At 36.5% G+C, this 13347-nt stretch overlaps 2 protein-coding genes across 6 annotated transcripts; both read left to right on the forward strand.

The window, feature by feature from the left end:
- The first annotated feature begins 16 nt into the window (after positions 1–16).
- On the forward strand, positions 17–2488 carry LOC18098125 (F-box/LRR-repeat protein At1g67190). 2 transcript variants are annotated; one of them, XM_024600236.2, is made up of 3 exons: positions 17–163; positions 283–376; positions 873–2488. In XM_024600236.2, exon 3 carries the CDS (start codon positions 1038–1040, stop codon positions 2295–2297), a length of 1260 nt encoding a protein of 419 aa, XP_024456004.1. In that variant the 5' UTR covers positions 17–163; positions 283–376; positions 873–1037; the 3' UTR covers positions 2298–2488. The 2 variants fall into 2 exon arrangements, with proteins under 2 accessions (XP_024456004.1, XP_006384819.1); XM_006384757.3 differs by lacking the exon at positions 17–163 and having other exon boundaries at positions 212–376.
- A 3039-nt stretch (positions 2489–5527) lies between these two features.
- Positions 5528–12849, forward strand: LOC18098126 (transcription factor TGA9). 4 transcript variants are annotated; one of them, XM_024599980.2, is made up of 13 exons: positions 5528–6361; positions 6478–6665; positions 6757–6848; positions 7182–7267; positions 7572–7832; positions 8541–8579; positions 8687–8746; positions 8838–8915; positions 9006–9054; positions 9280–9551; positions 10032–10253; positions 11800–11942; positions 12512–12849. In XM_024599980.2, exons 2-13 carry the CDS (start codon positions 6559–6561, stop codon positions 12597–12599), a joined length of 1497 nt encoding a protein of 498 aa, XP_024455748.1. In that variant the 5' UTR covers positions 5528–6361; positions 6478–6558; the 3' UTR covers positions 12600–12849. The 4 variants fall into 4 exon arrangements, with proteins under 4 accessions (XP_024455748.1, XP_024455749.1, XP_024455751.1 ...); XM_024599981.2 differs by having other exon boundaries at positions 5529–6361; positions 6519–6665; XM_024599983.2 differs by having other exon boundaries at positions 5532–6361; positions 7182–7264.
- Positions 12850–13347: the final 498 nt, after the last annotated feature.

Below are 13347 nucleotides of genomic sequence, written 5' to 3' on the forward strand. Positions count from 1 at the left end.
TGTGGATGGGGAAATATTAGAGAATTCATGGTTTTTTTTTAATTAAAAAAGAGACAATTTTTTAATTGAAACTAACGAATAGACTTAATTAAATTTAATGGAGATTAAAAATAGATTGGGGATCTAATTAAGATTTTTCGTAGAGATGGAGTACTTTTCTTAGGTTTGTCCTTATTTTTTTTTAAAAAAGCAAATAATTACAAATAAAAAACCTACTTTTTTATTCAGTATGTCACTCATCATGGATTCTTTCAACTTATAATCTCCCTCTCTATTCTCCAGGGTGGCGGATCTTCGTCAAAGTAACGCCTGGAATCAGCCCCCCATCTTGATTCTCTCTCTTATCATCATTAGTTTCTTGCTGGTTTTTTGTTTGGTAAGATCTTTGATGGCCCTCTTGCTTATTTATTTATTTATTTTGCGTTCGTGAATTATGGGTGTGATTTATTGAATCTCAATTCTTTCAACATCTTATTTGTGTTAACTAACGCTGTAGTGTGAACTTTTGACCTGGTTTGTTAATACCCAGATGCCAGATTTTATGTTTCTGATGGGTTTTGTTTGTATATTTCTTTATTGCCGGATGGCTCGATGTTTTGTTGGGTTGTTGGAATTTTTTTATTAACATGTTAAAAGATTTTATCTTTTTGTTGAAATCAATGTTACTGGCTAGCCCTGATGTTGAATTTTGAGTGTTTTTTTTGGGGGGTTGGTTTTGTTGATGTGTTTTGGATTTCTGTTTCTATGATTTCAAATTTCATTGCATGCTTTGTGAGTTAGTGAGTTTGATTTTTTTTTTTAATTTCTCATATGTTGGCTTCTGCCAATTGGTTGTTTTACCATGTTGAGTAGCTTTTATGTTTGTGTACTAGATCAAACTTTGGGGTTATCGAGGAAGGAACGATGCACAGGATCCAAATGTAGTGGAAGAGTTAATTAGCTTGTGTCTTATAAACTGAGCCGCGTTGATTTTTCTGGTAAGTTACGGGGGAAGCCCTGGTTGAGGTTTTGAAACTCTAGGGATTTGTTTTCGGGTAATGGAACATCTTCCGGTTGAAGTTATTGGGAACATTTTGTCACGGCTAGGAGGCGCTCGGGATGTGGTGATAGCTTCTGCAACATGTCGGAAGTGGCGAGAAGCTTGTCGTAAACACCTTCACACCCTTTCATTCAATTCCAATGATTGGCATGTTTATCATGATCTCACGACTCGTCGGCTAGAGATACTGATAACTCAAACAATATTCCAAACCACTGGATTACAAGGCTTGTCAATTTTGATGGATGATGCTGATGATTTTTCTGCATCAACAGTTATTGCTTGGCTCATGTACACCAGGGAAACCTTGCATCGATTGATTTATAATGTTCGGACTAATCCAAATGTTAATATTCTTGAGATTTGTGGCAGGCAGAAGCTGGAAACTTTGGAATTGTCCCATAACTCGATAACAGGGGTTGAACCCAATTTTCAGAGATTCCCCTGTTTAAAATCCCTTTCTTTGAGTTATGTCAGTATCTCAGCATTGGATCTCAATCTTTTACTCACTGCTTGCCCAAAGATTGAGACCTTTGGGCTTGTTAATCCAGAGATTGCAATGTCTGATGCACAGGTGACTGTTGAACTGAGCAGCCCAACATTAAAGAGTGTTTATGTCGAAGCAATTAGTTTGGACAAGTTTATATTGGAAGCAGATAGCATCGAAAGCTTGCACTTGAAGGATTGTGCTCTTGAGCTATTTGAACTCATTGGAAAGGGTACTTTGAAGCATTTCAAAATTGATGACGTGAGTGTTATTCAACTTTATATTGGCGAGACTGTTGATAATCTTGAGATCATAGATGTCAGCAACTTCACTATTATTTGGCCAAAGTTCTACCAAATGATCTCAAAATCATCAAAGTTAAGGAAACTTCGTCTTTGGGACGTGGTCTTTGACGATGAGGATGAGATTGTGGATTTAGAAAATATTGCTGTTTGTTTCCCGCATCTCAGCCACCTTGCATTAAGTTATGACTTGAGAGATGGAGTGGTCAACTATGGCCTACAAGGTTCTTCCCACTTGGAATATGTCATTATCTTGGAGCTCGGGTGGACTGTAATTAATGATCTCTTCTCTCTTTGGGTGGAGGGACTGCTAAAACTTTGTCCAAATCTCAAGAAGTTGGTGATTCGTGGTGTTGTTTCAGAGGCCAAAAGTCACGAAGAATGCCAAATGTTGGCCAATTTTACCTCATCCATGGTTCAGCTCATGAGAACATACATGCATGTAGATGTGCAGTTCGATTATGAATAGAAATCTCGTGATTACTTTTCGTCCTTGTTCACGTTTGACATCTAAACGAGTTAAATACAACATACGCCAGGTAAGATTCACAGCATTTATAACCTGAGCACGAGCATCCCTTTCCATGTCCTGTAAATGATATCTGAATTCTTCCTTATAATTGCAACTTGCTTTTGCAACAGAAACATGTTTTCTTTTCACTTTGTTTTCATTTTACTCAATTGCTGTAGACAACCTTTTCTTTTCGTCTGATTGAAAAGTTTGCTCTGCCTTTCTTGCCCCCCCCTCCCACATACACAGATAAACAGTGCAGCTTGGTTTTATTTGACCGATGGTTTTCCGCGTCCCTTTATGAGTTGTTTTTTTAACTGTATTCCCTGTCCTTGGAGTACTGGTGCCGACGTTTCTATATCTGGAAAATATGGAAATGATACTAAAATCATTGGTGTAACAAGGATAGCAGTTTTTTTTGTCAATAAGATTTGCAAGAAGCGAGTGATGTCTGACTCTGACATAACTACAAATTTTAAACTGAACGATTTATCTTTTTATGGATCTCTATAATTCTAAGAGACTCCCTTGCCAGGGAAAAAATGATCTGGTTTTAAATTATGGCTATCAGAGTTTTTGGGATCAATGGGCAAATTTTTATCTGCATAATTTAACTGGACCTCCCTGCTGCTCGTGTGACGGCAGCTTAACTGTTTTTAAGGATGTTGATCCGTGTGATCTGGCTGAGGTCTAGATGCCAATATATACGTACATATACACATGAGTGCCTACAGACATACCTACATACCATATAAATAGGAAATGTTCCAAGGTAGATATCAAGTAATTCCACAACGTTTGGTCTTATTGGTGAAATACTTGGAATTTCTTTCAGTGATGAAATAAGAATGGCCTAGGGCTATTCTGCTGAGGATCTTACAGCAGTAACATGCAGCTCGTCATCCTTTATATGGGAGAGAAATTACCCGAGGATGGAGTGTCCGTGGCCCATTGAAACGACGACCAGACCATTCAACCCTTGATCTGATGAATTGCAAACATCACGAGTGTTCCTGTAACACATGAATGGCCGGAGAATCTGTGGCCATAACAGAGCTATGCTGGTTTTGGATGAAAAGCACTTGTCACACACACCTACAATTTATTAAATTCCTTGGAAAATATTCAATTGTTGCAGGCTAGCAAGATGCAAGGCTCATTTTTTATGTCAATCGGATTAAAAGGGAACAGCTTTTGTAGGATATGGCCGCGATCTTTGAAAGAGTACTGAAACAAGACGTATGATAATTTCAGCTTATAAGAAGATTCCCAAGTACCAGATTTTATTACATGGTGCTGTTGCTTTTTTGTAAATCCTTGAAGGAGAACTCGTACACATGTTCAATCTCAAGTGAAATTATCTTTGTTTAGTTTTGCTCTATTGGTGGGGTTGAGGCTGAAACTGTGTCCCCAGCTCTTTTCATGGAAATAACGTCAACTGGCCAGGAGGAAATAAATCCCAGTGTAACATTGGAAGATAAAAAAGACGAAGATTCTATCTATTTTGCTTTGAAAGGACAAGAAATTATTATGTGGTAAATTATTTTATATATTTATGTATTTTTTTATTTGTTTTATGGTACACTAACAAATGGACTTGTTGTACAAAATTTAAATAGCCAGCAGCCCAGCACCTACTTCTTGTATTAGGTGGCGGCCCTGCAGATGTTCTAACAACCAAATGAGTGTTTAAGTTTCAATCATGTAACTACTTTCGATCACTGGCTGATTAGAGATTTGGGAGCTACTACATCATTTGATAAATTATTGACAGATAAATAGGAATCTTGGAACCAAGATTGCCAGAATTTTGAGAGAATACACCGAGTGAGAGAAGTTATTTCTTTTCATAACAGCAGAGCATCCCTTAACTTACTTGTTTTTGAGAGAGAAGGCCTCTAAGCAACTGAGAAATCTATAGCAATTATCTTGATAATTCATGGAAATTTCTCAGCATGTTATATAACAACGACTTGAATAACTCTCTCCCTTCCATTCTACGGTGAGAAATATATGAAACTATATCATTTGAATGATTTTACGAGTGCATTCTCTTCATTTTTAAGAATAGGTTTTTTAGTAGAACTAAAATTAACAATGATTTTCTATTATATTTGGATTTGGTCCATCCCTTCTTAACATTTTTAAACAAGTTTCCTGAATCGATTACTTATTGAGAAACTGTAAGAGATAGTCTTCTAAACCGAGTTCACGCAACTCAATTCTTTATATGAAGAAGCAGTATCAATCAGTGTATATATGTTTTAGTTTCATGCTTAAGTGACAAGCAATGCCTTAATTAGTGAACCAAAATCTTACTTAATACTTGGATTTGATCTAGACCAATCACCTTTCTACAAGCCTGGAAGCTAAGGAACTTGTAAAAGATTTAGAGTAAATGCAAGATTCATGGAATCTACAATCTAAAAGGCTCCGAGAATCTTTCATAAGAAGAACAAGCTGTAAGGTTTATTGGGAACAAAGTTATGTTAGGCTTCAAATACATATTTTTACCTAATCCACGAACCCTACCTCTATGTATGAGCCAGACCCTTTTTTAGGCCAATCATTGGGATCACAAGGGAATAATTGGCATAAGGGCATATTACCTACAAGAGTAGCAGATAAGCACAACATAAAGTATTTGTTTCTACCTATTTTTATGAAAGATCATGGGTCCAATAGCCTTCTCTCTCCCTGCCTGGACACACAGACACATCAAAGGATACTAGCACATATCATCAATAATGCTTGCTTTGCTTTGCTTTGCTTAAACAGCTTTATAATCTGTTATCTGACTCTTAACTTTTCATCTGTATTTCTTCTTTTGGTCAGACCTTGTCAGACCTTAATAAAAGGGTGGTTGCATAGGATTGGCCATCCCTGCTCTAAAGAAAAAGGGTTTGGAGCATTGGCAACACAAAAGGAGATGATCTTACCTCATGAGATGAATTTTGCGATGACCCTTTAACTCCAAGGCCTCAGAGAAATATAGATTTCTATTAAAGGAAAGGAATCTTAATGTGGGATGGTTTTAGGTGATGACAGGGAATGGATGTTGACCTATCAACAAAGGAGATAATACCAAACAAATCCATTTCAAGAACTTCGATTAATATATTACAAGATGGGTTTTGTTTTGGGATTATTATTCTGGTTGAAGCAATTCACATTAATTCTTAAAAAATAACTAAAAATTAAAATTAAACCCCCCCTCCTCCCTCTTGCGATCCTGCCGCCTAGAGTTGTCAAAAGCAAACTCAATCCCCTCTTAGGCCATCAAAAAGACTTCTTTTTATTACCATTTTCTGTGAAAGAAAAACTTGTCTCATCTCCCATGATATTAAGTGTTGAATTTATTGCTTAATAAATAAATTTGGATTTTTCCTGCTGCAAAAGTACTTGAATCCTTGAAGAGATGCATACAAAGGACCAATGAGAAAGCACAGGCGGTTAGAAGAGAGATAAGAGTGGAGGAGGAGTCATTCAGTGATTCTAGTGGGTTCCTGCTAAAGACCCCACCTCCTCTCCTTCTGTATTTGTTTAATTTATTTTTTTTTTTGTGTTTATTTTTGGCAAGAACCCCCCCTCACATAGCCCAGAGGGCTTGAGACAGCTCTTGCTTGTAAGGACAAGGTTTTTGGTTTACTACACGGGGATGAGTTTCAACTTTCAAAGCCCTGTTTGATAGAACTAAAGCAGACTCCAAAAAGAAAACAAAAAAGGGAAGAAAGAGATAAAAGCAAAACAGAGTAATCAAATCAGGTTAGTTTTCTTCGCATTGAAGGAGAGAAAGAAGGCTAAGGAAAGCAAGAGATAGAGACATCCATGAAAGGGCCAAAAGTTGGAAACAGTGGAGAGAGATATCTGAAGATAAAGACCCGTCCCTTCTTGTAGAGTAGAAACTAGATATACTCTGACAAGAAAGCTAGCTTTGATTTCCCTCCTTTCCTCTCAGTTGTGTTCTTCTCTGAGTACAACTTCCTTCCTTTCCTACCGCTAGGATTCAATACTAAACTGAGGTAAACATAGAATTAGAAGCTATAGTGCTTGTGAATTTGAATTTGTTTTGACAGTAGTTTACTTACTGTCCAACTTCTCTGTTTCTTACCATTTCTTTTTGTTGTCTAATACACAGCATGTTTTTGTTTTTGATCGGTTACTTCTTGTTGGAGAAAGATATGATGAGTAGAATGGTCTAAAAAAGAGAGAGTCTTGCATGGCTAGCCACAGAGTTGGAGAGACTGGTTTATCATCAGTTCCCTCGAATCACCATCTCCCTTATGCACCTGTTCATGGAATCAACACCCCATCAGCCAATTTCATGTATGCCAAGAACTAGTCAACTTCAAAATTCTCATATTTGAATAGTTTTCTGGTTATGACTGACATGGTATTATTATGTTTTTGTCTCTAGTAATCAAGAAGGATCTGCTTTTGATTTTGGAGAGCTGGAAGAAGCGATTGTGCTGCAAGGAGTTCAGATTAGGAATGATGAAGCTAAAGCACGTATGCTACCACCCTTTTCCTATATCTTTCTTTGCTATCTTTTCTCCTTTTGGGACGCTTGATAAGCATAACCAGCTCTAAAACAAGCATAGAGAGAGGTTTGAATTTGTCTAGTTACCATTTCCGATACAGTAATCATTCTGAGGAGGAAAGAGAAATCAATGGTGTAAGAGGCTACAAACATAGTAACCTGACCGCCTTGGAATGATTCACTTGACTTTAACTGCACAAAAGAGGGGGATTAGGTGGCAAAGAAAATAGTACTGAAATCTTATTGTCTTTATTTTGAGGTGATCTGATCTTCTGAGATCCTGCTTTTGTTGATTCTTGCAGCTTTATTTACAGTAGCAGGCAGACGTGCAGCAACACTGGAAATGTTCCCTTCATGGCCAATTAGATTCCAGCAAACCCCAAGAGTAGTAGTTTCTTAGCCTCCTTTCTTTATCTTTGACCGTGTCTTTTGTCTTTTGATACCTGGACTGGATAGAAACAATAGGCTATGAAAGTCTAAGCCAATCTCTCCCCCACTTATTTTCTTCACATCAAAATTTTCCTGAAAGTCATTCTGATTGAAAAGTTTTAAAACTTTCTACATGGCTCTTGAGTGCTTTCACATTTCCAGAATTTAGCACATTTTTTTATAATGAATCTTGATTCTTGACTGCCCTTTTGAATATTTCTTGTGGGGTTTGCCCTTTTTTTTTTTTAATTTAAAAAACTCAGGGAAGTTCAAAGTCAGGAGGGGAGAGTACTGACTCAGGCTCAGCAACAAACACTCTTTCAAGCAAAGCTGATGCCCATCTGGAACCGGAATCTCCCATCAGTAAAAAGGCATCTTCCTCGGATCATTACAATCAGGCTTTTGATCAGAAGCATCTACAGTTTCAAGATCAGCAACAAGTAGATATGGCTAATGATACATCAAGAACAGGAGGACGACCCTCTCAACAGAATCAATCACCTGCCAAAACTCCCCATGAAAAGGTTCTTAACCCAACTGTTTTGCTTAATAATTAATCTCCCAGTTCTCTCCTTCTCTCTCTCTCCCCCAAAATCCCAAAACTCGGGAAAAATTTGGTATCTTTATTGCTCCCTCTCTCCATATCTTCAATCTTCAAACGCACAGATCCCAACCACCCACATAAAATCAAAGAGGCCAAACCCTTCCCTGATCCCTGAAGGATTTTCTGTTCAAATGTCTGACATGAAATCAGAGTGAGAGAGGCTGAGTGAGAGAGAGCTGTAAATAAATATGTAAGGCCAAAGTGAGAATCTTTACACTTATTTCTTTCTTGTACAGCAACAATGACCCACTTTACTCAATCCCTATAACTACCACTTAACCATATGTTTTTAGCCTTAAAATCAGTTTTGGAACCAGGAATTTAGCCAAAACACCTCCACAAAATGGCAGAAAATGATGATTTTTGCTATCCAGACCTTGTTCTTGATTTCCAATTTCTACAACAAGACTCTCATATTGAGAATCAGCTACCACAATTTCTTCCTGGGAATTCTGTGAGATATCCCTTCTATCTTTCTATTTCAATTCTTAACTCAACCATCTATCTCTCCATAAGTATGCTACATCTTTAGACCAAGCGTAATTTTTTTTTTACTTGGGTTCATTTCAAACTTCTTGTTTTTGGGTACTGGGACAGTGGTTTACATGTGTTTTATGTCATGTTGCAGAGAAAAGTTTCAACATCAGAGAAACCACTTGATGCTAAGGTTTTTTCTTCCTTTCCTTTTCTTTACCACCTTAACAATGTTCGTTCAAAATTTGTTGCCTTTTGTGACTATAGAAATCTCTTTTTTTGCTTTGCTTTTGGTTCCAGACATTGAGACGATTAGCTCAAAACAGAGAAGCTGCAAGGAAGAGTCGACTGAGGAAGAAGGCAAGGGTCATTTTCCTTTACCAGCAACTTGGACACTTTAATTAATGCTAAAAAATCATTAATGCTGCCTTTATGTTTTGTCCCAAAACAGGCATATGTCCAACAGCTAGAGACTAGCAGAATAAAGCTTTCTCAGTTAGAGCAAGATCTTCAAAGAGCTAGACAGCAGGTCTTTAATTATGTACAAAATTACAGTAATTAATGCATTTAAAAAAAAAATCACTATTAATTTTTATTTGAATTCTGGGTTGCTTTTCAGGGTTTATTCTTGGGTGGCTGTGGTGGTGCTGGTGGCAATATCAGCTCTGGTGATTTCTCTTGAATTTTTCACAGTGAAGTAGTGAATTTACAGAAGAAAAAAAATAAAACTAAGAAGACTCCAACTTTTATCAACTTTTTTTTAATTGAAGTCCTCGTCGCAGTTGGTGATTTTTCAAGGGGATGGATAAATTTCACATTTTTTTTTTATTATTATTAAATTAACCCCAACCAATAATTTTTAACTATTTTTGTTATTATTGCTGTGATTACAGGACCTGCAATATTTGATATGGAGTATGCAAGATGGCTAGAAGATGACCACCGGCACATGTCGGAGCTCCGGACAGGATTGCATTCTCATTTATCTGATGGTGAACTACGAGTTATAGTAGATGGATACATTTCACATTATGATGAAATTTTCCGGCTCAAGGTAGAGGCGGCTAAATCTGATGTGTTTCATCTCATTACCGGAATGTGGTCCACTCCGGCGGAGCGTTGCTTCCTCTGGATGGGTGGTTTTAGGCCCTCAGAACTCATAAAGGTCTGATTTTTCTACTCCATTTTAATTAGCTCATTACATTCTGCTTGAGATAGTCTGCCATTTTGGTGGTTGCCGTAGGAAATTAGTGTGCGCAGGATTGTGTAGTACACGAAGGTAGAACAGTAATTATGAAAAATCCTTTGAAAGAAACAGGCAAGGCTATTTTAGTCATTTAACAAGAAAGAAACAGGCACAGTGACAATAATCATGCCGGGTCAGTGAAAAAACCCGATTTAATTAAGAGCTTAAAAAAAGAATAAAAACTTGTGTTAAATTTAATTTAATCAGATGAAATATTCCCCTTATGAAGGGCGCATTATCTATTAAAAAAATGAGTGATTAAGACAATTAATTAAAGTGTCCTAAAAGAGGAGCACACACATGCAACTAAAGTTAAATGACTAAAATATCCCTATCAGATTATTCATTTTGTTCCTACCAAAAAACATTATTTTTTTTCCTCTTGTTTCTATTAAGCAGATGTTAATATCCCAACTAGACCCTTTAACAGAACAGCAAATCATGGGGATCTACAACCTTCAACAATCTTCACAGCAGGCAGAAGAGGCTCTCTCCCAAGGCCTTGAGCAGCTCCAGCAGTCTCTGGTTGACACCATTGCCGGTGGACCGGTCATTGGTGGAATGCAGCAGATGGCAGTGGCCTTGGGCAAGCTTGCCAATCTTGAAGGGTTCGTTCGCCAGGTACGCATATCATTAGCCTTTATTACATTGATTGAGTAGCAGACAATAAGATAGTGATCATAAGTCTTATGAGTACCTTGTCACGGACCATTAACCAATAGTAAACAGACAAGGGCTTGTGAGGAGAGTCCAAAAACAGCACTTTCAGTTTATGTCAGAATTGGAGAGTGGTGTACTTCATTTCAAAGTTAAGTTTAGTGCTTTTTGAAAATGATATTGAAAGCTGCTAGCTCTCAAGTCTAGAGGTTGAAATAAGAAACTTAGGTGACACAGTAGGGTCTTTTTCACTTGATTTTCATGAAAGCTAGCTCCTACATATCATGCTTCTGATTAGCAACAAGGTGATGCATCAACTTTAATGTCCATGTCAAGGTAATAACAAGAGCTCAAATTCTAGTGGAAGCTATTTGGTACAGGGATGAGAGAACATTTCATCGGGGGAGGCAACAGATATACTTTAATTAAACAACAATAATATCCCTCTCATTTGATCAAGTGATAGAAGATTAGATGTTGATTTGTCTTAACACCATGATTAGAGATGTGTTTGATGACATTAATCATATGCAAGTGAACAAAAACCTTTCGAAGTAGTTCTAGTTCAACTATCAACAAAGAAGAAGGTTGTAGTAGCTCAAATGTTCCATTCCATTATATATCCAACATGACTAGCTTGTTTTGAGCCGCCATTTCTACACCTTACACCCGATCGAGGAGCAGAGTCCCAGGGCTTACACTTCATTGAAGATAAGCTTGATTCAACATTTTTTATCGAGTTTTTATCCAAAATATTAAGTGTTTAATTTAACTAATTAGTCAACAGGACATGCTACAGTCATGTCCCCAATGCAATTAACATGGATTAATTTGTCCATCATATAAATATCTGCCTTGGAAGAATAGATATTGATTGTATTGTCACCATCAAGCTTATGGTCAACTTGTAAATGATTTAACATAAAATTGATCCTTCCCATACTTGTTTGCCACGTTTAGGGTGGATGGATGGTCCCTTGACTTGCACTATAGCTTATTTTAATTTTATATGGCCAATCATTTTGGAAAGAATATATGCTTACTTTTCTGCTAAGAAGTCCATTTTCATAATGGTGACTGCTAGGGTTTTGATGGGAGTGTTTCATCTAATAAAACGTTGCTATCAAAAGGGTTGTTGAAATACACAAACCCTAGCTAAACCTATCAACAACATTAAACTAATCTAGAAACTCTCTAATTCTTGATCAATTGAGAATTAATTAAGAACCTTGTGTACTTATCTTATTAAGGTTTTGAATTGTCCTAATCTATTAGACAAGACAACTTCATGAGCTTTTCAACCTCTTTGAAATGTTCACACATGGTGTTTGTGCCCTTATGCCCTCTGCACTTGGGACCCATTATAGCTTCTATTTGATTTATTCTTCACAATTGAATATATTTAATTTGCCCCCCCTTCTCCTCCTCTTCCTCCTCCTCCTTCCCTTTTCTCTATCTTTTTTATTATTATTATTTAAGGATATATGTCTTTTTTATTAAAAAAATACAGGCTGATAATCTGAGGCAACAAACCCTTCACCAACTCCGCCGGATTTTGACGGTAAGACAGGTGGCGCGGTGTTTTTTGGTGATCGGAGAGTATTATGGGAGGCTACGGGCACTTAGTTCCCTATGGGCATCTCGTCCTAGAGAGTAAGTATTCTCTATGATAAATTATTAGTCCTTGAACTTCCAAGGTGTCCAAACTTGACTTAAATGGAAGTCTCTAAAGACAAAATTATATCCTATGACATCTTTTCCATCATCTTACTTTTGGTTGACAGGTCGGTCGTATATTCTTCTCTTAACTATGATTACTTTTCATTATTAGAGAATTAATGATCTGTACCAACCAAAATTAAGCAATGAATTGTTATTACAATCGGCTTAATATGAGACCCGGTTTAAAATTAAAATTTAAATTAAATTAGGTGGGTTTTAACCTGATTAATTCATTGTTCATCAAAATCTAGTTTAATTTTTAATTTTTTAAAAAAATCTTAGAAATTATAATGTTTTGAATTGATACCGGTTAACTTCTCTGTCCTGTAAATTTGATTAGATTTTAATATATATAATAATAATAATAATAATAATAATAATAAAACATGGGGGTATGAACAGCACATTTATTTCTCTTGTTTTACTCTCTCATTAACATAAAATCCATGCATGGTCTCTAACATTACTCAACAATTTGGTTTTATTTTTATTTTTTGCAGGACAATGATGAGTGAAGATAACTCATGCCAAACCACCACTGATCTTCAAATGGTGCACCCTTCACAGAATCATTTCGCCAACTTTTAATATATAAAAAAAAAACATGGGATAGCGATACAGACAGCTTGCCTTCCTCGGTGACTGAAAACCTGTGTTGCGACAAATGTTATGGGCTGTTAGAATTCGGATAAGCACTTTAGTGAAGATAGGATCGTTTTCTTTTGTTTCCTTTCTCCTTTGCCTTCTTCATTATCTTTATATCATCTGTTACTGTGTTATCTTGTAAATGTAAATCAATTTTATATGCATGAGGAGCTTTCCCGCTTGCTTTAAGAAAGATATCAACGTGTTATCTTCGACGTCCTCTTGAATTCATAGCTAGACCACGGATCGAGAGACTTGACTTAGATTCAATCTAGTCTTTTTAAAAAAAATACTAAAACGACGTTTAGTAAGTGAAAATAATCAATGAGTTGAGGGTAGAGTTTTGATTAGATTAGATTAGATTAGATCCAAGTTGACCAAGTTATTGAGTTAACTTGAGTTTTTAACTGAGTTAACTAAGTTTATTTAATTATTTTCTTAATCCAACAACTGGTTTAGATCTTAAATTGATTGAGTCTAGAATCAATCATCGAGTCAATCATGAGTCCGGCGAGTTTTCTAACTATGCTTGAATCATGAGAAACGCTAGAAATGGTTAATACTCCATATATGTGTGTGTCTAAAAAGAGCTAGAATTGCATTGCTTTTAATGGATTAGAAACACTTTTAATCGAAGGAAAAACCCCCAGGAAAAAAAAATCAAAATTGTATTAAAAAAATGGTTGAAAAA

The sequence above is a fragment of the Populus trichocarpa genome, chromosome 4 (assembly GCF_000002775.5).
Source record: "Populus trichocarpa isolate Nisqually-1 chromosome 4, P.trichocarpa_v4.1, whole genome shotgun sequence".
Taxonomy (NCBI): domain Eukaryota; kingdom Viridiplantae; phylum Streptophyta; class Magnoliopsida; order Malpighiales; family Salicaceae; genus Populus; species Populus trichocarpa.